The sequence below is a fragment of the Theobroma cacao genome, chromosome 6 (genome assembly GCF_000208745.1).
Source record: "Theobroma cacao cultivar B97-61/B2 chromosome 6, Criollo_cocoa_genome_V2, whole genome shotgun sequence".
Lineage (NCBI taxonomy): Eukaryota > Viridiplantae > Streptophyta > Magnoliopsida > Malvales > Malvaceae > Theobroma > Theobroma cacao.
This window is the reverse complement of record NC_030855.1, coordinates 15,643,149-15,667,220: the sequence shown is the minus strand read 5'-3', so window position 1 is coordinate 15,667,220 and position 24,072 is coordinate 15,643,149. Positions and strand designations below refer to the sequence as shown.

General features: G+C 32.2%; 2 protein-coding genes and 1 pseudogene across 5 annotated transcripts in view; all 3 read left to right on the top strand.

The window, feature by feature from the left end:
* The window catches only part of LOC18595848 (aspartate aminotransferase), a 17,647-nt gene extending 2,760 nt beyond the window's left edge, over nucleotides 1–14,887 (top strand). The window contains exons 1-10 of one of the 4 annotated variants that reach the window (XM_007023963.2): nucleotides 8,015–8,274; nucleotides 8,722–8,809; nucleotides 8,975–9,022; nucleotides 9,733–9,861; nucleotides 11,036–11,095; nucleotides 11,841–11,997; nucleotides 12,443–12,549; nucleotides 12,756–12,814; nucleotides 13,380–13,488; nucleotides 14,216–14,668. In XM_007023963.2, the coding sequence (XP_007024025.1) occupies nucleotides 8,747–8,809; nucleotides 8,975–9,022; nucleotides 9,733–9,861; nucleotides 11,036–11,095; nucleotides 11,841–11,997; nucleotides 12,443–12,549; nucleotides 12,756–12,814; nucleotides 13,380–13,488; nucleotides 14,216–14,668 (1,185 nt within the window). In that variant the 5' untranslated portion in view covers nucleotides 8,015–8,274; nucleotides 8,722–8,746. Of the gene's footprint in view, nucleotides 1–8,014; nucleotides 8,275–8,336; nucleotides 8,483–8,721; nucleotides 8,810–8,974; nucleotides 9,023–9,732; nucleotides 9,862–11,035; nucleotides 11,096–11,840; nucleotides 11,998–12,442; nucleotides 12,550–12,755; nucleotides 12,815–13,379; nucleotides 13,489–14,215 lie in introns of those variants that run through there. The other 3 variants (XM_018123368.1, XM_007023960.2, XM_007023961.2) reach the window with 3 other exon arrangements.
* LOC18595847 lies at nucleotides 14,994–18,419 on the top strand (annotated as a pseudogene).
* On the top strand, nucleotides 18,524–20,872 carry LOC18595846 (histone-lysine N-methyltransferase SETD1B). Its single transcript, XM_007023958.2, has 6 exons — nucleotides 18,524–18,862; nucleotides 18,952–19,095; nucleotides 19,688–19,774; nucleotides 19,874–19,996; nucleotides 20,148–20,273; nucleotides 20,626–20,872. The coding sequence occupies exons 1-6, from the start codon at nucleotides 18,745–18,747 to the stop codon at nucleotides 20,697–20,699; spliced, it is 672 nt and encodes a 223-aa protein (XP_007024020.2). The 5' UTR covers nucleotides 18,524–18,744; the 3' UTR covers nucleotides 20,700–20,872.

Here is a 24,072-nt window from a genome sequence, read left to right as displayed (position 1 = left end):
TTAAATTATTTAATTTTTAAAAATTAAAAATTGTTATGTAATTCTTAAATATAAGTTGTAGTGTTGCATTGTTGCTTAGAATTTTATCAATATATTATTTTTTTATTCAGAATAATTAATGCGTTCTGACATATATATTACAAACTTTAAGCAATAAGGATATACATACAAATTGATAGAATGAAATGATTGTATTTCTTTCGATACAATTTTATTTATTGTATATATTTTTAATTGCTTTCAAAATCATTTTTTATTTAATGATTAGTTTTATTCTTCAAACTATTTTGATAAAATTAGAGTTATTATGGTCAATATATTGTTAGTTAAGCCTAACAAATAAATTTTAACTTAATATGTTATGCCTATCAAATTTAAAAAAAAAAAGTGAGTCTACTAATCCAAACTCACTAAGTTTTAATATAAATCTAAGCCTATCATAATATATTATATATTAACCGTCTAACTTAATTGTTTATCATAACATATTATATCTTAGTTGTTTAACTTAATAGTCTATCATAAAATATTTTATCTCAATAGTTCAATTTAATAACCTAATATGTTAATTAGCTATTTAAGAAGCAAATAAAAAATAAGAGAAGAGCTTCCTCAAAAAACTATCCATTTTGTATAGAACACACAAAATAAAGAGGCAATTTATTTGAGTTTGAAAAATTATTTTCTCCCTCCACTTTTGCGTGCAAAGAGTAAGAGAGATCCCTTTCATAGTTTTGTTCAATCATATATATGTGTGTGTGACACTAATATTACTATTAATGTGTATTTTTTGTATGTCTAATGTCTTGTGAATTTTATTTAACCTTTTACATGATTGAGAATTGAATCATATATAAAGTTTTTTTTAACTGTTTAGTGTCTTATTCTATTTGAACTCCTTTTAAAAATACTTTAGCTCTACCCCTGTTATTTGCGCACTATTTGACATCTACGTCATAGCATGAGCCAACGGAGTTAAATTATTGCCACAATTAAAAAAAAACTAAAAAAAAAGTAAAAAAGCACGTCTCTTATAGAGAAGAAAGTATTTGTGCATGTACGATAATGAGATGTTGGCTGAGAGTGAGTAACAATCTAAGGTCACTCACGGATGGTCTCAAACCAATACATTTGAAATTGATTTTAGAGTGGTCTTATGATTTATAGACGATCCATTATCAAAAAATTATAGGTAATTTATGATTTGACACATTTATTTGGTCACATTTGACCATAAAATTGAAATTTGAATCAATTCTAAATTAATAATTATTTAAAAATCATATGTAAAATAAGTTAAATAATTGTAAGACTCAAACTTAAAAAAGGAATTTTTAAAGATGATTGTTAAACTAAAAGTTACTTATTTAAAATGTTTATATTCAATGAAAATTAATAAAAAATTTATAAATAAAAAAAAAACAATGAACAAGATTAAACAAAATGATAAGATGGATAGATGAAGTGTTTTTGTAATATTCATAAATTTGATACACTATTAATTGTAATTTGCATTATGATATATTTCATAAATCCCACAATTGTATTCTCTTTCTCGCCCTTATTTGTTTTGTTGTCTTTTTTAGCATTTGAGAGTTTAAAAGAGGGAATTGTTTTATAAGGTAGAATTGCTAACAGAAGAAACATAAGGACCTAACACTTTGATTAAACAATGATTGGCCTTGGACAAATAGATTAATATGATAGCAAACAACAAATATTTAAGGGCTCATGCAAGTGTGAGTGTTTTCCTATATCAAGAAATGAAGAACTTATTCACTAAAAACGGGCTCATGCTATATTTTTTTTATTTTTTTTATTTTGTAGTTCTAAGGATCCATCCAATGATCATATTATGAATTTTAGAAATCCAAGAAAGATTAACATAAATTAATGCCATTTTTTTTCTAGAAAATAGCACATGGGCTTTCACTAATTACGGAATTTATGTTTCGTAAAATACAAATTTTTGAAATGAATATTCTGGATTTTTCTTTAATTCTTACCTTTACTTATTTAACTTGTAACTAAGATTAGATTCGATTATATATTTTAGCTTTGAATTGTAAATCTAGATGCATGGTAAAGCATATCATTCCAAGAAGATAACTTCAATTTTAAAGGTGAAGTTTCTTCATTGAAATAGGAAAAACATAAAATTGGTAAAAAGCATGATAAGGTTCAAATCTCTCACTTTATTTACAGTGATTAATTAAATTTAGGCATAATATTTAAAAAATTTTAAATTATTTTTAAAAAATTTAAATAAATCTTTACCTTTTTATTACATTCAATCAAACACTTATATTTTTATTTGAATCATATAAACCTTTATAATTAACAATTGATTAACTATTAGTTATCAAAATATTATTTGTCATTTTTATGTTTCGTGGCATTGATGTGATATGTTGACATGTTGTAGCAAATGATAGCGTAACATGCTGATATGACATTCTAACATAGTCACGTAACATTTTTTACCTTCCACAACAGCATCACGTATGTATAAAATGACAAATGATAGTTAGTCAACCATTAATCATAATGATCTATTTAGTATAAAATAAAAGTACAAAGATACTTTTTTTGATAAGTAAAAGTATAAGAACTTGATTGAACATAATAGCAAGATGAAAACTTGTTTGAATTTTTTTTTTGAATAGTTAGAGAGTTTTAAAGCATTATATCTTAAATTTATTACTTATAAATGCAATTTAACATTGTATTTTTAATTTGATTCCAAAATATCCAAAATTAATGATAAAAAATATACTATAAACACTTGAATATTTGATTTAATAATAAGTGTTTATGTCTCTATGTGAATAGTTAAAGTAAATTTTTTAGGCTAAATACTCAGTAAGCTCCCAAACTATGTCACAAAAGTCAATTTACCCCCTATCTTTTTATTATGTTCAAATAAATCCATAAATTTTTATTTTGAGTCAAATAAACTCTTTTCACTACCATTAACTAACTTCTGTTAATCAATGGTATAATCAGCAATTTTTGATGCCACATTATTTGCCACATAGCATGCTGATGTGTGATCTTAGTGACGTTAATGCCACACGAAAAATGCTGTGGTATCAAAAATTGTTGATTAAGAAATAGGTTTTTTCCTTTTTACTCATCCAAATGTCCAAAAATTATTAATTAAGGATTTAAAATAATTTTTTTAAAAAAACCTAACTACTTCAAATTGATTACCTTGTTTTTTAATTGATTACTATTTTCTTAATTGAACCCATCGTTCTTAACAAAAAAAAACCTAATCCAACTTTTTCAATTCGATTGAAAGTTGGTGTAGAAAAATTCGAGAATATCCAAAAATGACTTTGAGAAGAGAAAGAGTAAAGGTTATGTCGTAACGCACGGGTCCAAGAACTCGACTGCTAGACACTGAGAAATTTAATAAGTTGCCATCAATCTTTTTTTTAGGTGCGATTGATCACCTATTCATTCAATTCTAATTGATAAAATCTTAAATTAATTTTAAGTACGTCGAAAGAACAATAAACTGGTATGCGATTTTTTAGAGTTTGGTTCGAAAATACGGTTACGCACAAGGAAAGATTAGCACCTGTGACGCCTTTTTCATGAATGGTATCACTTAATTGTAGATTATCTTATTGGAACCTTAATTCTTAAATTTATGTTATAATGTTTCCTTAATTATCATTTATTTTTTTTATCCTTTATTTTATTAGCAAATTAAAATATTTTATTTGGTTTTACGGGTGTGACGTGCACATGATACACTTATGAAATGCACAGTATAAAATCCAAATAATGTCGGACGAAAACTTTTTATTAAGGATATTTTTCGGATTTGCCTATCATACTGGTTGGATCTGAGGATATTCTCTCACCTAGGGAATTATTTGGGAAACTCACTTTCGCAAGTTTAACAAATAAATCTCATCATCTGGGTAATCATTTGTGTTTTCAAAAAGTAATATTTTCGTGAATACAAACTCATAACGAGCAGAAGCCTTTTATTAAAGATATTATCCGAGCCCTCCCATTATACTAGTGAGACCCAGAGATATCGTTTCACTTAAGAAATCTTTCGAAGAAAACTCGCTTTCGCAAGATCCTTAAAAAAATCCCATCATTGGGGCTTATACTCATATACATAAAATATCTACATGCCATGACATTTAACGATGCAATAATAATGTATGATGTGCCTATGAAATTTAATATTTGTTGCTAAACCTTTTAATAACTTATTTGTTATTTCTTTAAGATTTCCTTTTTATTATTTCTCTTTATAGACATGTATATTATGAATTATATTTTTTATGTTATTTAGGTGTCTATCTACTTTACTATATAGATTATCTTTTTACCTAAATTTTATATCCTTTAAGCAAGATATCTTATTTCATAGTTATTATTATTTACGTATATATTTTTTAATTCAACTTCTTCCTCTTTTTTTTATTATCTATCCTATTTTTTTAATAACCATTATAAATCTATTTTTTATAACTAAATATTTACCTTTTATATTTTAAATGTATTCATTATTATGAATTTACCATCATTGAATATTTTATTACTTTTTATTTGTTTATTTATTTATTTATTGTCATGAGTATTATTATTTTTCACAATACTATATTTATCTTTTGAAACCTTAAGTAAATATATGTCATTTGTTCTCTTACATTTATTATTATATTTATTTTTGTTTATATTTTCACTAATTAAGTATATATAATTTTTATTTATCTAGAATTAAAAGCATCGAAATTCAAAATTAAGACTTTTCCATCGTACTGGTGGAGTTTTAATCGAAATTCCTAACCTAAAGAAATTCATTTGAAATTGTAATTTCTCGCATTTCGAATGGACATCCCATCATCGATATTAAGTCAAATAATCATCCTATTTATATCAATGATTTTTTTATCTTATCCTATTTTCATTCTCTCTCCCTATTTGTACCCATCCCTATTTTACATAAAACTATCTACTTGAACCAATTTGATACCTTCATATTTTGTTTTATTACATTTTAATTTTAATTCTTCCTAGTTCATTTTCATTTCCCATTTTATATCTATATAAACTTACATAACTATGTATTTTATGATTATGTCTAACATTTCACCTTTTCCCATGTTTTATATTTCTTCCTAGACATATTTTATATCTAAATATACATTCCTTTTCTATATATATATATATGTATATATATTTTCAATCTAAATAAATCTATTTCTACCACTAAATATTTACTTTTCCTATATTTGATATCTACTGAAATCTATTTTTTTTTGTAATTAAATGTTTATTTATTTCTCTATTTTTCATAACTAAATAATTTGTTCTACCTAGTTTTATCTTTTTTCTATGTAACTGAATATATATTTTTTATTTTTCTATCTACTTAAATCTATTTTATATTACTAAATATTTTATTTTTATTCTTATCTATTTTTATATTTTCCTATTTCAGTAATTTTCTTTCCCAATACTTCTAAAATTCATACAACAATACAAATATTTTTTTATATTTATTATTTGCATAAAACTATGTTAATCATTTTTAAAAATAAAACCAATCAAAACTAACATCAAAATACAAACCCAATAGGTCAAAGATCCAAAACTTATCCCAAAAGCTGAGCCGAAATTAGCCCAAAGAAGATCGGACCATGAGAGAGCCCACAAGCCGGCTCCAAAAACCCTCTATTCTTCCTTAAAGCGCACAGTTTTGGATGACCCAGATGGGCGGTCTCACTCCCTTTAGAACGGCGCCGTTTTGAGTTTATCTTCAAACCCTAAATGCTTCGGCCAAAACAGTGCCGTTTAGTGCTGCAAACCCTAGGTACTTAATCATTATTTTCTACCTCTCTCCTCATTTCTCTCTCTACCCGGTTTCCTCTCCCTTCTCTTGAAACTCAAATCCTAACCCTTCAAACCCTATTTTCCTCTCTCACCACTCATCCAGTCGGCGGCTTCTCCCCATTTCCTCTACAACCCCAAAACCAAGCTTCAAACTCTGTAAAAAATCCCAAAAAAAGAAAAAGAACAAAGAGAAAAAAAAACCCCTCCCGGTTCTTCCTAGCTTTAGATTCTTAGGGCCCTTTTTTTTCTTTTGATTTTTTTTTTTTATGTTTGATTGTGGTTTTTGGCTGCTAGTAAATTAGGGAATTCTTGATTTTTTTTTGTTTCTAGGGTTTTCAAAAAAGGGATTTTTTTCTTTAGGGTTTCTCTCAGATTCCGCCCTCTGTTTTTTTTTTTATTTGGGAAAAGGGTAGCTACGGCTTCAATGCTGGGGATGCAGCCACTTGTGCCATCCCCAACATCACAAAGCCTCTGCTAGACGTAGATTTCTAGCGTCTGGCAAGGCAGGGCGCAAAACGCTCCCTGCCATGTGCTCCAACTAGATTTTTGGATTTTCCATTCGTTTTATTCTATTTTTTTTTATTTTTGTTCTTTCTTTTTCTCTAGGATGTTCTTGAGTTTACTTACCTTCATTTACTTTATTAACTTTAATTTTGTTTATGTGGTTTAATTCCTTTTTTGTCAAATTATTCCCACCGGGCTTGTTTGTCATTAACCATCCTAGACATTGGGCCTGATTGCCAGACCCAATGGTTATTTAATGTTAGACCCGATGGTAAGTTTCTCATGACCAGGCCCCAAACAGTTTCATGAGACTGGCCTAGACCCAATTTAAATGATTACTAAAATAAAGAGTATAAAAATAAAAATAAATAAAAAAGTATAAAATAAAATATGAAATAAAGGAGCATATATAGTAATAAAAATAGTGTCTACAGGTAAGACACGTAATGTATATAATATTGAAACTAGGACAAACAACGTTGCTGCCCAATAAAAAAAATCTATTCGTTTTCTTCTCTTTTTTAGAATATGTAAGAGAAATCTAATAGATGTTGAATTTTATTTATTAATAATAATAAATTCTCTTTTCATATCTTTAACAATTTTTAAAATTTTAAGATCACCAAAAGAAAATTTTTAAAAGAGGAATAGGAATTGTAAACATGAACAAGACATTTTGACTCTAAGGTACATTGGATTTCGAAAATGTTGAAGAAAGTGAAGATTTATTTGTGAATATTGATTTGTTTAGGTTATATGGGTACATGGTTGTCGATTAGTTTTAGTTTTCTTCTTTTTGTTAAGAATTGTAGAGAAAATGGTAATTGGTTAAGAAAGAATGGCAATCAGTTCAGAGTAATTATTTGTTTTTAATTTTTTTTGAAATCTCTAATCAATAATTTGTGGACATTTAGATAGATAAAAAGGAAAAAATTTATTTCTTAGTCAATAAGTTTTGATACCACATTATTTACGACATGACATATGGCGTGGTATAAAAAATTATTAATTATTTCGCTGATTAAACGGTTAGTAAGAAGAGTTTATTTGATAAAAAAAAATTCAAGAGCTTATTTAAACGTAATAAAAAAATATGAGCTAAATTGGTTTTTTTTTTTTATAATTTGGAGGCTTATTTAAATATTTAATTAATTTTTTAAATAAAAAATATTTTACAAAATACTTTTAATATTAATTTTTGATTATATTATAATAAATTAAAAATAAAATATTAGAGTTATAGTTGTTAAAACATAATAAATTTAAGTCAACGTCCAACGTTTAGAAGGTTGAATTTAATTCTTATTCTTAGAGAAAAGCACGAAAATTACAAAGACAATTTTGAGAACTTGTTTAGTTTCAGTTTCAGTTTAGATATATTCAAAGAGTAATAGTCCACCTCTTGCATGACTCGGTAGAGTGACTCACTTTTGACCTAAACGGACAGAGTGGAGATAAATAAAAAAAAAAAGAAGCATTTTTTTTATCTTAATTGGACAAATTCCAGATATCACTCATGTCATTTTGTGAGGCTCTGATTTAATTGCGAATCCACAAGCAGCAAAATTCCCCCCTCTACTACGACTCTTTTTTCAAGATTCTTCACCCCTCACCACTAAAATCAAGAATTGATTTTTAATTGTTTTTAAGTTGCAGTGATATTTCATGAATCAAACATTTTAATCAACAAAACTTCAGCAAAGCCTCCTCTTTTCCCCTCATGGTTTCACCATTTACCATTTGATTTTACAAAATATTAAACAGTCACTTTCTATTTTAGCCTTTGCATTAAACAAAATTGAAAAAAACCCAGAAGAAAATGTTACTTCCACTATGGTTGTCCTTAAAATTTGGCTCATGGAAATTAATTTAATTGATGTCTCCTTGAGGAAGCTTCAACGAAAGGTATCTTATTGAAGAGAATTTTTTTATTTAAAGAGTCAAATCGTTTTTCCTTTTTGGATTAGCTAATTTAGGAAGGTGAAAAAACTTTGGAAAGAGACAAAGCCAAAGTAAAGGAACACACAATAGCAGCCTACGAGAAGAGAAGAAGCAACACACAAAAGAAAGAAAAGCGTTTCTCCTTTTGGCTTTGTCTTTTTCCCTCTCTTGAGTAATTCACAAGGGATTTTAATTTATTTGTAGTATTTAAATATTTACAACTTTATCATTATATAATGTTAGATAATTAATTGCCGTGGGGCTGTTGAGCTTGAGCCTGTGCCTAACTCAATCTTGCAACGGCAAAAAATTAGCCTTTTATGCAAATATCTTTGAAAGAATCAAATTTTGGTTTTCTTTTTTTGTTCTCAAATTTTGAAGACTTAGTTTTTGTGGGTTTTGCTTCTTTAGTGGGGGAAAGAAGAGTTTTCTGAAGATGGGTTCTTATGGAATGCTTGCCAGAAGGATTGTAGAGACTGAAATGCCAGTCATGGTTCAGGTATTCATTCAATTTTCAAATATGGGTTTTCTTTGATTTTGCCAATAAATCTGTTTACAACTTCCATCCATGTTCTTTAATGTTATATTTTTGTGTACGAGGTAGAGTTTTTAGAAGAGTGTTGTTGGTTTTTGATGATGTTGAGTGTGGTTGGTGTTACCGCAGATACAGGAATTGATCCGAGGAGCTAAAAATGCTATGTCACTTGCTCAGGTTTGCTTTTTTCCTTTATCAATGTCTTTTGTGTTTTCTTGAAATAATCCTCTTTCGGTTAATGTTAATGCATTTAACATGTAGTTTTGTTTTGGTTTTTTAATTAGCATGTATTTAATCCTCTTTTAATTATGCTGCTGATATTAAGAAATGAGAAATGGATGGTTTTTTCTCTGGTATCTAAGCTCTAGGTGTCATTTTTGTTTTGTTTTGGTTAAATAACAATGAATAAGATATTAAGACCTGAGAATAGTTACTTTAACGTTGAGGTATATGATGTGTTTGGCTGCAGGTTTTAAAAAAAGGGTTCCCTGTTTCTTTCTCTTTCTAACTCTCTGATTTGTTATTCTTAGTCTTTTGAAATTTTGATTTGTGGAGATTAAACACAATGATAGAAGTGTGATTGGAATGCATCTTTTTTTCAATAGAACAAATCTTGTTTCCAACCCGACCAAGACTAAAATTCATACTTGTCAATTCATATTTTTATGAAGGCCGTAAAGCAGTTTCATCGGGGAATCTGCATATATATGGATTTAGATTCACTTTTGGACTTTTTGGTTTAGATAATTGTGTTAGTTTTAATTAGATTGCATTTGTTATTGAATTGGGTTATCCATAGTTGCATTTAGTTGAAGTTGAGTTGTTTTCAGAAAGTTTTTCTATTGATTGTGTTAACTTTCAATTTTTTTTCATTGGAATAATTGTAGGGAGTAGTATACTGGCAACCACCGAAATGGGCTTTGGATAAGGTCAAAGATCTTATTGAGGAGCCTTCAATTAGTCGTTATGGTGCTGATGAAGGTCTTCCCGAACTTAGAGAGGCATTGATAAGAAAGGTATATTTTTTAAAGAGTTTGTCAAACCTTCTAAATGATCACTAACATTGTAGTTCTAATTGTTAGTATCTAACAATTTGAACAATTACAACATACTTTGGACTAAGATTCTTTCCACTACTATATTTAACGATAAATGATCATGGCAAAGTGTGTGTCATGTGCACTACATTTACTCTTAGGCCTCTTGGTAGACTTTGGCCAAGCTTATAGGGCCTGTAAGTTTGGTTGGTTGGGTTGGAATTGATTGCTAAACGAGCTTAATTCTAGTGGTTGAATTAACTTGTGGGCAGCCCAAGTTTAAGATTGCTGGTCGTTTTTCTTTTTTTTTTTTTTAGTTTTTGTTTTGTAGGGTTAACGATCAATAATCTGCTGCATGTATGTAGTATATCTATTAAGTTTTCATTTCCTCTAAATGCTTATCATTATCAGCATGTTTTTACTTAACAGGAATATGATGTTTACAACTGGATGTATGTTGCAAAAATGTATGAGAAATAAAGTTGAGAAATCAGAGCTTGGAAACAGAAAGATAAAGCTCAAAGATGATTTTTCCTTGCTTTTGCATAGCTATGATAGGTATTTGTTAAACTATGCCTAGAAAAGGACAGATTGCTCTACAAAACAAGCCACACTAAAGATGACTTTTCATAGTTGTTGCATCTTTATGCATGCAAGGGTTTGGAGTTTGGACTCTGCCCTGATTTCCTCTAAAGTGTTAGAGGTTCACTTGAGCTTCTCTATCCCTTTGTCTTGTTGGATTTGTGTTGAGTCTTAGACTTGGCCACGTTACATCTCTACCATCTGTGTACTGTGTATATTTTGAACTCTGGAGTTATTAGCTTACCTATTTTTGGTACTTGTCCTTGATACTTGTCTGTTTTTGAGATTATAAAGCATAGGCCCAATTATTTGAGTTGGCTGTACGTACCCGTCCTTGGCACTATTATTATTGGCTCTGTTTTATGGGAGTAGCTTTTCAACTACCCTCATATTTTCCAGATGATGCTGCGCTAGCTTCTTAGAAATGCTGACTGTTGGGTATTGTAGTCACTGACATCTTATACACCAATTTCTTAATGTGTTGTGGAAATTGATGTTCTAGACCTTTTGTTCATCTAACTAGAAAGTAGTAAATAAAAGTTGTAGAATGATTCTCTTTATTTTTTTGCAGTTGCGTCAAGAGAATAATTTGCGCAGATCTTCAGTGATGGTTACTGCAGGTGCAAATCAGGTAATCTTTACTGCCTAATAGAATTTTTGTTGTTTGTTTTTATTGATGGTATAGAGTGACAAATTGCAGCTAAGTAGGTAGTACATGTATTACATATTCCTTTGCGTCACTTATCATGAGTAGAAGTCGCTAGATGATTCATTTGCTGGTTGATTTGGCATATATGCATGACTTTTCATGATTCTTCGTTTTCTAGCTTCATGAGCTCAAGTTTTCCATATATAGGTGCTTCTTTTGCTTGGTCTTTAAGGCTTCATGTATTGTTGTTGAATTCTGCAACATGGCATCTTCTGAGCCACATTGGAAGGTCTTGTTCAAGATCAATTGGATGTGAGGAACAATAATTATGAAGTTTGAGGAAATGAATGTAGCTTGATTTGCTATCTAACTTGCTACATCCTGCTTTTAAGCCAATATTAGAACTTTTGAATAAATTTTAAACCATCTACTCAACATTATGAGATTCTGTAATAAAAACTAATTATGGTCGTATCCCTGGTAGGAAGGGATTTAAACTTTTGAATTAGATAATTTAAACTTGTATGCATGATCTGCCTCCTGATTTTTATGTATATGCTGTTTAATGATAATACTCTTTTAACCTTTTTGCATTGCACAATGGGTGTAAATTTTATTCTATAATTGGTTTGAAATGTCAAGCTACATTCTTTTCTTGGTCAAATGTATCAATTTCTATTTATCTTTCAAGAATGCTCAAGGTATCTTTTACTTGTCTTTGTGACAGGCATTTGTAAACCTTGTTCTAACGTTGTGTGATGCGGGGGATTCTGTAGTCATGTTTGCCCCATATTATTTCAATGCCTACATGTCGTTCCAGATGACAGGTGTCACTAAGATACTGGTGGGTCCTGGTTACCCAAAGACTCTTTATCCAGATGCAGGTGCGTATCATGATAAGGTGTTCATTAGATGGCATTGTAATTGTTTATCAGAGCTTTTGCTTGGGTTTTGTTGTTCCTGTAAGTTCTATAATAATGTTCTCCAGATTATTGGGGAAAAAAGACATTATGATTCTTTTTGGTTGCTGCTTAAGGCTCCTTGTTTAGAAAAATAGCATTATAGGTTATGGTGCTTGTGTTGGAGAAATGAAAGTACAACTTAGAGCTTATTTCCAATGGGTTTGCTGTTGTTCTGGTCCTGTCTACTGTATGTTGCAGTAACATAATTGGTTGATTTCACTACAAGAGCTTATTTGACCATCATGATTAAGTAATATAAGGGCAATAGATTTACATGCATAACACAACACATGATTTATTATTATTTGGACCAGGAATATCATGTATATTGCTTTAGATGATTTATCTATATTGTCTTCATTTTCAGACTGGTTAGAAAAGACATTGCTGGAAACTAAGCCTGTTCCAAAGCTTGTTACTGTTGTTAATCCTGGCAACCCATCTGGGACCTACATTCCAGAGCCACTACTTAAGGTCTCTTTTTCTCTCTCTGCATCTCTGCATCCTTGTGCTTCTTTCTATGTGGGCGTGCTGTGTGCTTATATGCATGCACATCTACATATATGTATCTAGGGTGTACTTATGTAGGTTTTATCATGTTTGATCATGCTTTCTGGAATAACTGGCTCAATTTCTTGTTTCATTTTAACATTTTTGACTAAATGTGTTTTTTTCAATAGAGGATCTCAGATCTATGCAGAAATGCTGGATGCTGGCTGGTTGTAGATAATACATATGAGTAAGTCTTTTCTGTTTTTCTTGCATTCCACGTGATGGATTTTTGTGTTATTTTGAGAAAGCCTTATGTCATGACAAAGCTGTTGAATGCTGATAATTGAACTATAGAATACTTTGAAGCTCAAGGATGTAGATTTTTATGAAATGGATAATGAAATATTCTCCTCATTGCTGTACATTTAAATGACTAAAATGTTAGGTAGCATAACATCAAAATATTGTGTCATACATATGGTCTAGATTAAGCAAACCTTCTTTGAAACTCTATCATCTACAGTCAGAATTAGGATTACATCACTTTTAGCTTAAACAACTTTTAAATGAAGTATGCTACAGTCTTATCTTGGGGGCCATGCCCCTCATATTTCTCCTTCCCATGGATTACGATTTGAGTATTAGTTTATGTAATATAAATGTCTGGCGAGGGATGGATTGACATCAGGAGTTTGACAAATTGATGCCCAAATCCTTGTGGCACAGGTGATGGTTTACCATGGATGCAGGACACTGTTGCAGTTTAACTGTTCTTTAATTATACTCTATTGACTATTACAACTCATATGCAGGTACTTTATGTATGATGGTCTAAAACACTCTTGCATAGAAGGAAATCACATAGTCAACATCTTTTCTTTCTCAAAAGCCTATGGGATGATGGGATGGCGAGTTGGATATGTAAGTAAAAACATTGTTGGACAAGACTTTCCTTTTTTTTTTTCCACAAAATAAATGCATAATCTTTGGTTATTAAATGGTATATCCTGAAAACTATTCATATTTTTTCTTTTTCTTGGTCAATTATATTTCACCTCAAGTTCTAAAACCAATTACCTTTATTTTTTTGGGTGTATTACATTTACAAATAGAAATTATAATCACAATCAATTAACTTTCAACATATATCCCAATTCATCCATGGAAGAAATCAACAAAACAAACCAAATGAAACCAATACAAAGTTGGAACTATATCCACATAAGGTTTCTTGAACCTAGGACCTAAAGATACTACGAACTCTTCCTTGCCATTGAGACAGGTCCTTGTTGGCTAAACTAATTACTTTATGAGAGTTGCTAATAAGCTGGTAGACCTCAAAATGACCTTAGCACCACAACAAAGTTATCTCATAATCTTCTAACCAGACAAAGGAAAAGGAAAGTGAAAGAAATGGGAAAAAGAGTTCTCATAATCAGGGGAAAGAACTGCCCAATCTTATTCATCCAAACAGACTAAAAAAAAATTGTCTATGCTTTTATTTGTGTATGATGATGCTTTCATTTATGTACTATATTTATCAAAATTGTTGTATCTTGTGCCAACCACATTCTTCTAATTTCTGATCAATTATTTGTTACCATCTACTTTTTCTGCACTTATTCTAAAGCTGCATGGATGCATACAGATTGCTTACCCCACAGAAGTGGAGGGCCTTGCAACACAACTTCTCAAAGTTCAAGACAACATACCTATTTGTGCTTCTATCATTTCACAGCGCCTTGCCCTTCACTCTTTAGAAGTGGGACCTGAATGGGTTCTTGAACGAGTCAAAGATCTTGTCAAGAATCGAGAAATAGTTGTAGAAGCACTCTCACCATTGGGAGAAGGTGCTGTAAAGGGTGGAGAAGGTGCAATTTACTTGTGGGCAACTCTACCAGAGAAATATGTTGATGATGTCAAGGTTGTTCACTGGCTTGCTAACAGGCATGGGGTGGTTGTGATCCCAGGAACTGCATGTGGGTGCCCAGGGCATTTAAGAATTTCCTTTGGTGGGCTGATGGAGGATGACTGTAGAGCAGCTGCAGAGAGGCTGAAGAGAGGATTAGGAGAACTGGTGAAAGATGGAATGGTGCAGTAACTGTATTTAACATTTAATTGAAATACAGAATCAGGTACATTGACCAGTTCAAGTTTTAGAACTGGTTCATTTGAATAATTGGAGGGTGTCTACCTGCTAAGTCGCTCAAATTAGAGCTGCAGCTTCAGTTATGTGTATTGGGAAAGTACTTTCACAGATGCATGTATAAATTGTGCACATTGATGATTAATACATGCGAACTCTTTATAGTTTTCTGAAGTGCCCATTCCATTTAAACTCCGAAGTAGTCTTACATGTCGGGAATAACACTCAATTATAACATTGTGTCGAACTCCAGAAGGTGCTGCTACTCTACTCTGCCTAGGTTCTGACACAAATAATAGTTGATGCTCAGAAAGCTGATCAATCTTCTTATTCTTTGGGGACTATGCATCTTTGATGGAGGCTTACTTTCATTTTTGCATTCTCGAGTCGTAATTTCATAGTTTCTTTTCACATGGACAGCATTTGGTTTGTGTTTCTAGAACAGAAGCATGTTCTTGGAAAAGTTTGCGCGAGGTGAAACATTCTTATCTGATGAACTAGATTGCTAGGTAAATGCAACTGAGCCAGGGCACGGTATGTGAAACCCATCAGTCCAGGACGACAAGGTGCTTGCTTCACATGCTCTGTCAAGGTTTTTTGGTGGGATTGGTAGGAGAGTGTATCCTTAGACCTGGGGTTGAAGGGGTGGTGCACGGTTTAAACTCACCTCAAGGACCTCAACTGCACTAGTTTATGTCTCCATATTATGACCCCTTTATGTAAAGATTTGTTACTGTTTCTGTTTTCTCAGCTCAGCTGTCAGCGTCCTAGACTCCTGTTTCTCATTTTTCAACCGTTTTGTGTTGTGTTTGTTCTTTGTACTTTTTACTTTACGCCAATCCCATCCTTTTGTCACTCCAACTCAAACGCGAAAAGGGAATCAGATTTGAGGAAAATGAATCGCACCGGACAGATTTGGGTTCCGGATGGGCCCCTCATCAGCTCAACTTCCGTTTTTGGGTTCACCCTAACCAACAGCCTAAAGCTCTGTAAGAAAGCCCAAAATTACATGGGGCTGCAATTGTAATTTCGTCCTTTCCTCCCCACACTGACTCTCCCTCCCTCCGCGCCGTTTAAACGTCGCCGTCGGAGCTCTCTTTTCCACCCAACTAAACGGAAAGCAGCCAAAAAAAAAAAGGAAAGATTTTTGTTCTTCAAATAAAAAACCCTAGAATTTGGCAGATTGTTTTTTTTTGTTTTTTGGATTTTGGACTTAGATGGTGAAATCAAAATGGTAGGAAATTCGCTAGCTGGATTGCAAGATCACTTGAAATTGGCTCGACAATACGCTCCCGAAGGCCTCTACGACACTTCCATTATCTTCTTCGATGGCGCCATTGCTCATTGCTCAGATCAACAAGTATTTTTCTACCTTTTTTTACTTTCCTTTCATTTTGTATAATTTCAGCCGCGGACAATTTCTTTCCTTTTTTTTTTCAGCTCTTAATTTCGAATTTTTGTATATTGATTTGATTCACAAGTAGTTAGACAGTTAAATGGTTCAGTTAGAATTTTGGGTTTTTTTTTTGTTTGATTCATTTCTGAATTTTAAGTTTTTTAGAGAATAAAAACAAATGTTAACTTTATCAGCTGAGGAATTTTTCAAGTTGCCAATTATAGTAAAATGAACTTTAAATATATGATCAGTGTTTCATTTTAGTTGGCCATAATTTACTTTTGCTTTCAAAATTTTGATTAAATATGTGTAACATGATATTATTTATATTTTTGAGAACTACATTTATTTTTATTATTCATATTGCCTCATGTCAGTGGTAACACGAAATATATATAAAAACCCAATAAATCAAAAACCAAATAAGTATTGCTATATGTTTATTACTGACTTTTTAAAAATTGATATTTATGTAACTATTGTTTGATTTAATTCGCTAAAATTATTGATTTTTTTATGCATTCAGGCATCTAAACTCGCTTGACGACCTGTTAATTCATTCGAAATGGATGAATTTGAAGAAAGCTCTATCGGAGGAGATAGAAGTTGTGAAGCAATTGGATGTGGAAAGAAGGTCATTTAAGGAAGGTTCTACTGGAAGGCGTCCTTCTTCTCCACCGATTCATGCTATGTCCTCTTTTGTATTCCAACCATTAGATGAGTACTGGACTTCATTAGGTGCCCCAATGGATGACCCTGATGTGTGGAGGCCTCCAAGTCAGGACACTACAAGTAGAAGACCTGTGAGGGCTGGTGAAGTGGGCATGAGGAATCCCCCCGAGATGGGACTTGGGAGGGTTGTGTTAACACTAGAACAGGTATAATGGCTGTGGTGCGAAGGCTGGTGGCTCAAGTAGAACTAACACAGGGGTCAGAGCATCTGCCACTGGGAAGAAGGACACTGGTTCTGGGAAATCTAGCAAAGAAGACTCAGCAGTAAGTTCTCTGAAACCTGTTAAATATAATCCCAAATACTTAGTGACATAAACAGTTTTTGCTATTCTGAAGTCAAACTATTTTAGTTTGATGTTTACTATCTTTTAGTAATTGATTTGCTTGTGGAATTTTGTAGAATGGTGATGCTGAAGATGGAAAGTCAAAGAGGTTGCAGTATGAGGGACCTGATCCAGATTTGGCTGCAATGCTGGAAAGGGATGTTTTAGAAACCACTCCTGGAGTGCAGTGGGGTGATGTTGCAGGTTTGACTGAAGCAAAAAGGCTTTTAGAGAAAGCTTTTGTTCTTCCTTTATGGATGCCTGAATATTTTCAGGTACTTGCTGCAGTTGCAGCTGAATTATCGTTAAAGTAGCATTTGGTAGAGCGGATATAATATCGTCACATCGATTTTTGTTTCTGTCACATAATACTGTGTAAATGTGAAATATGTTATTTTTTATGACTTTTATTCTGCCGGTCATTGTGCTTTGCTCATCGAGACTCTTTGTAGCTTAAAAAGGTCTGTCTGTGTGATATCTGCCAGGACGATTATAAGCCGTGAAAGCCAAACCCTTGTTGTCTGTTTGAGCTGGTATTTTTTTTATGCCTTGCATGCTATAATAGTCTCTTCTAATTTCATATGTGTGTATGTATGTATGTATGTATGTATGTATTCTTATAGTCGATTTCTTTGTTAATTTATACTATAAATTTATTTTGTTATGCTAACATTAAGTTGTGTTCAATTGAATGATATTGATATGTATATGTGGCAGGTGGCCCCTGATGTGGATAATGATAAAGTGGCTTGTCGAACAGAGGGATAGTGGGGATGACCTCACAAATGTTTGTCGCGATGCTTCCTTGAATGGAATGAGGCGTAAAATAGCTGGAAAGACGTGGGATGAGATTAGGAACATGTCCCAAGATGAGATTTCAAAGGATCCAGTTGCAATGTGACTTTGAAGAAGCCTTGGAGAAGGTCCAGAGAAGTGTTACTCAAGCTGATATTGAGAAGCATGAAAAGTGATTTACCGAATTTGGATCAGCATAAGGGGAATTGAAAGCCTTTTTGAGGATGATATATTGTTTGCTTTCCTGATATGTTTATCAAAAGGGTGTTCATCGTTATTTCTTATTTTTGTTTGTGCTTTTGAAAGTGTCTGATTGTTTGTAATCAGAGTGTGACGAGAATTGTTACGATGTTGTGCTATTTGTATCTGTAATCCCATTGATGTAACTTGATCATTTTTCAATAATTTTGTCAGTAAACATCTAGATATTGCAAACATGCAAGATCCCTATCTTTTTTTCCATAAGTTTGTTGTTCCTTGCAAAGTTGGATACCTGGAATGAGTAGTGACAGTGAACTCGGGCCAGACTAGATAGAAAACTACAGATTGGATGACCAAGATTGAAGCCTAAAGATGCATGTTGAGACGCTCTGCTTGTGCCTTTAACCTTTTCATGCTCTTGCTTTTGCTTATACCTTGCAGGAGCAAGGTAACCAAAAGTCTGAGTCAGCCAAAGCGGCAGGCCCTTTGTAGAATCTAGATAGATAAGCTAGGCTAACGCTTGGACGCGACTTTATTTCTATAAATACGTCCAACTGTCTTCACCGACTTGATGCTCCCACACAATGGATAGTTGGAATCTCACACTGTTTTCTTTTGTTCTTCTTCTCTTGAGTTTCTGCACTTCAACTGTAACAGCCACGTCTTCACATGTGACATTAAATCAAGCGAATCCGATCCAAGGTAAGACCCCCTATAATTCTTCTTCATAAACAAACATTTTTAGTTATGGTGGCTTGATGATTTATTCATCAGTAATAATGTTGTTGCAGATACTGCTTGTTTGTTTATAAAGTGTGGGCAAGGAACATGTAAGGCCTCCAATTCACTGCTTGGGTTTGACTGCGAATGCCTTCCTGGTTGGAGAAAGATACAGATCGGTCCTTTTACCTTCCCCTCTTGTCTTATTCCAAACTGTCAGTTGCTCTTTCTTCCTACTTAATATGTACATGCTATGCTGTTTTTGCATAATTTAATTTTTTTTTATATTGCCAAAGAGCAACACCAAAGGTGGTTGGAGAAAATAGACTTTCTCAAACTCTAGTTTGGAATATTAACAATGATTAATTAATCAATCTTTCTTGTTTCTTGCTTGCATTCTGCCAAATATTTGCCTAACTTTTGTTGCTTCTAATTAATTATCTTAGAAAATACCGGCATGCTAAGCTTGTGAACTTAATTATATGTACGTCTTAATTCAAAATCTTTATTAGTCACAATTAAACTTGGTACCATGGTTGTTATTTTTCTAGAGAAATTTAAAAAAGTCAAATATCGAAATATTTCTTTGATTTGGCGTCTACATTCTCTTTGTTTTTAATTGTAAAAATAAAAATAAAAGAAATTCTTATCACTGGAATTTATTTAAATTTTGTTTGATAGATGTTTTTATTTTTTGTTTTTTGTTTTTATAAAAAATAAAAAAAAATAGAGTTAGAACATTAACATGAATTTGCATCTACAAGGAAGAAAATTAGTGCCATAATTTGCATCACTAATGTATTGCAGGCACAGTTGACTTTGAATGTGGCAATGGATCTCCACCACCGCCTCCACCCCCAGCATCTCTTCCGCCACCAGCCAATCAGACTAGCCGTATATATAAATATATCATTATACTCATTTTTTCAATGAAATCCTTTTAGACAAAAATACTATGCCAACTAAAGGAAAGAAATTTATTTTACTCCACAGATTGTGATCTTGTTTGGTGTGGTGATGGGAAATGTGTGACTAATGGAACTGGACATATCTGCCAGTGCAATCAAGGCTCACAGAATTTTCTTAATTCCTCAGGCCTAGCTTGTTTTAAACCATGTAAGTTGGCTTCTTTACCCACCTTGCCCTTGTTAGGTTAAGCCTAGCACAAACTAATGAGCAGAAGACGTATAATTTGAGGGTAATATATCTCATGGAAATATTGGATTGCTTTGCTGTTCTTACACAGCTTCTGATAATTTTGTCCCAGGCTACTTTGGAGTTGACTGTCAAGGTCTTGGGTTAGATCTGCCGCTGGGGCTTACGCAACCACCGCCACCACCGCCGCTGCCGCCTCCGCCGCCGCCATCTTCTAGTTTGAGCTCAGGTGGCTATGGTAACTATTTTAAGCTTTATTAATCATATTTGAAGTAATCTAATTAATAAACCTGAAAAAAAATGCTTAATTGTCATTATTTACATAATCAAAAGGTTAGTTCAAGTACTGGAACATTTAGTTTAATAGTAGGTGTATATTTTCTCCAACTATATTGAACACATATTAAACTAGCCTTTGTGAAATTTAACTATTTTCATTGTCATTAATGGTTCTAGCTGAGCATGCAACATTTTTTACAATCATATTGTTCAGTTTTACAGTTTTCCTTTGATTATCACTCTGACCTTCCATGTCGAAGCTCTTGCTGTCTACTGATTCATATTTGCTTGATGCATATTGGATTTAACAGCATGTCAATGTGCTTGGCAACTCTTTGTTGCATCCATGGTAGCCCTAGCAGCGGCATTCCTATCTGGCTTTTAGAAAAGAAAAATGGGTATGCAGACATTCGACAGTATATATATCTTGATAACATTTTCCCATGAATTACTACCACTATTTTGAATTGTATGACAACGGATCATAATGCAATTTTTGGGGGCTGTTATGGCCCAACAAATCCCCTCGCACTTAGCTTTGGGTGCTGGATTTCTTTATAGTATAATGCCCACTGGCCCAAGCCCAGCCCAGCTTTATGAGCACCATTTTATTTATCTACCCTAAGTGGCTGATTAGAACAATAGAACTCACTTTTAAAATGCCGACCCAGTTTAATTAATCCATCATTTCTACTTCAATTCAGTGTTTGAATTGTTTTTAATTAAAATTTTACTATTTAAAAACCTTTTTAGGTTAAGGTGATTTGGTATTATCCTTTACTAATTTTTCACAAACTTTTAGGCTTACAATTACAATATTGTATTGTCATATTCATCTCCTCGATGAGCAAAGTGAGTTTGGTTTTAAAAAAGTATATGTACTTCAATAAGAAAATTGTTAATTCAATAATTAACGATTTAATATTCAGACAAGTTATTCTAGTTGATAAAGAGAAGAGTTTTTTTTTGTTGATTAAGATTCTATTTTTGTGGGGAGTATATAGAAGTTTTTTTTTTTTGAAATTAGAAAAAGGGGATTTAAATTTTATTATTTGAACAGAAAGATCAAGTACCAACCAATAAATTAAATACTCAAATACGTTTGAATGCACCAAATTGATATAAAGAAGTGTGCTTTTAAAATAGTTTGAAGAGTGGATTAGGTCCAAGTAAAATCCAAAGATACCCTTAGTCTTATTACAAAAATAAAAATCTGATTTAATACATATTAAAAAAAGAAGTATTTAGAATGATCCACTAAGATTGCTTATTTTGTTTTAAGAATTTGACAATTTATATAAAAATAAAAAATTGTGAAAACATGTTTCACGCAATTGCCCTAAGCAAGCCGTTACAAAGTAGTATAAGTGTTGCTAAACAAAAGCTGACTGCTAGCTCTCGACTTTTTGAGCTAAAAAGCAGGCAAAGGCTGCCATTTGGCAACATTCAATCGCCCTAGAGTTCATCTACTTTACCAATATACTGTTCTTTTGTTTGTCTACCATGAAATCCTGATATGACAATGTCCAACAAAATCATCCTAGAAAAGGACAAGGCATGTGCCCAAGGAAGATCCTTTACTAATGGAAGTAAGCAGTTATCGATTACTAGTCACAAGGGTCTTGTACTTTTCTATTGTCTTCTTCAATGGTTCCTGTAACTATCCTTGTGTGTTTTGAGATGGAAACCAAATTGCAGGAACTAAATACATAATGTCATGTGCTCCAGAAAACAATATAGCGAAAAAGTCCTCCTATCATTAATTTCTTAGTGAGTTGCTCTCTTCACCTTTGTTTCTCCTTTTCGTCTCATTGTCATTGTTGTTTCCTTTAAACGACAACTTATTGGTCGTTTTTCTTCTAAAAATAAATCTTCCCATGAAATTATCTATTAAATAATAAACAATGCTTCAAGTAGCCAACAATTGCATGTGTTGTCAAAATATTTTGATAACTTATAGGCTATCCCTGACCCGAGAGTTCAAATTGCCGAGATTTCAAACTGGGTCGCTCTCGAATAATATAATGTAATAAGTAATTCGATTGCTAATGAATATTTGTTCAATTACTCGACAATGGAATACTATATATCATTTGTGATGTATTTAAACCTATTTGATTATTCGTCATATTTTACATCAAGACATCAAATATCAACCTCACTTCACCACTATGAAGAAGAAAATGAGTTTAGATTTGGCATATACAACTCAAATTTATAGTAAGAGATAGACGGATTCTTAGATAAAAATCTAGATTCCAGTTATACTACTTTGTTTTGTTTTCAAAGTTCAAGCAAGAGAATAACCAATGAAAATTGGGAGGAAGCCAAATCAATCAATGGTTTGAAGGTTACTTGTTTGTCCACTTGCATTTAATACACGAGAAGACAAAAATGGAATGTGGGCAAGAAAGATGGCTATTCCTAGGAGAGCTGCATTTGATTTTGGCATTGCCTATACCGCAGAGGCGGAGGGGACGAGGCTAGAAGGGCCCCCGCCTATTTTAAAATTTTAAAAATTTTAAAACATATTTTATTTTTTAAAATTTTATAATTAATTTGGCTTTATAAAATTTTTATAACATACTTTTTTTTTGAAATTTTATAATTTTATTTTTATTATAATTTTTTGTATTGAGAGATGCCTCATGACAATTTGTCAACAACTAATTTCAATACACTTAGGATTAAAAAAAAACTTATTATAATAGAATTATTTCTAAACTTTACTTTCCCAAACCTCGCAACCTTCTATTTTCTTTTTACCAAATAGAAACAAAAAGTTTTTTTTTTTTTACATTTTTTTGCTTGTCATGAGTATTTTCTGTGTAGAAAACCTCAAGTTAGTAATTCAGTTTTTATGTCATAATAATTAGTAAAGTTGGTTTATTCACTCTTGGCACATCTTTGGCCCTTCAAAATGATTTCGATTGAAAGTATTAGTAACCTTACAAATAAATATTACCCTGATACGTTTATTGAGTGTAGACACTAAATCATAAACAAAAAATAAATAAAAATAATAAAAATTAAAATAAAAAAGAAATGAAAAAAGAGGGGAGTGAGGTACAACTGGCAGGGTGCGGACGCACCCTGCCAGACGCGAATTTTTCGCGTCTGGCAAGGTAGTGGAGCGTGCCCCCTCCAGAGCCCAAGAATCGGGTATAAAGGGGAGGGGACATTGTAGCATTCGGGAGGAGGGAGATCAAAAAATCTGCAAAAACAAAAAAATTCCCAGATTTCTAGCAAGGGGGAAGCCACAAACAAAAAAAAAGGAAGAAAGAAAGAGGGCAGGGGGCTTTTTCTTAGTGCCGCCGGTTTGGGTGAGTGAGGAAGGGGGAGATCTTGGGTGAGAGAGCAAAAAAAGATCTTGGGTGAGAGAGCAAAAAAAAAGAAACGGGTAGAGAGAAAGAGAAGTAGCTGGGCACTAGAGAGAGAAAGGGGAGGAAAAAGTGAAGAAATGATAAAAAAATAGTGGGGTTTCTTAGAGTGTGTCCTGGGTAGACCTCCCATTTCCCACCCCAAATGGCATATTTTGGAAGAATAAAATTTGCTGGCTTGATTGGAGTGGGCTGTAGATTTGGAGGAGCTTAGAAAGGTAAAATATTTATCATTTCTCTTAAATTTTTATGGCTTGAGTTGGTTCATTTTATTTATTTGTAGGACTATTGTTTAATCATTTAAGATTAATACTTCAATGTAATGTTCTAAAATCCTTAGGTTTTATTTTTGAGATTTAAGAAAGTAATACAAATAAA

What these genes read in the sequence shown, in the direction of transcription:
- LOC18595846 (XM_007023958.2), top strand. Translation starts at nt 18,745, where the DNA reads ATGGATAGTTGGAATCTCACACTGTTTTCTTTTGTTCTTCTTCTCTTG. An exon ending in CTCTTGTCTTATTCCAAACT is followed by an intron (nt 19,096 to 19,687) that starts GTCAGTTGCTCT and finishes AATGTATTGCAG; the next exon opens with GCACAGTTGACTTTGAATGT. An exon ending in CCTAGCTTGTTTTAAACCAT is followed by an intron (nt 19,997 to 20,147) that starts GTAAGTTGGCTT and finishes ATTTTGTCCCAG; the next exon opens with GCTACTTTGGAGTTGACTGT.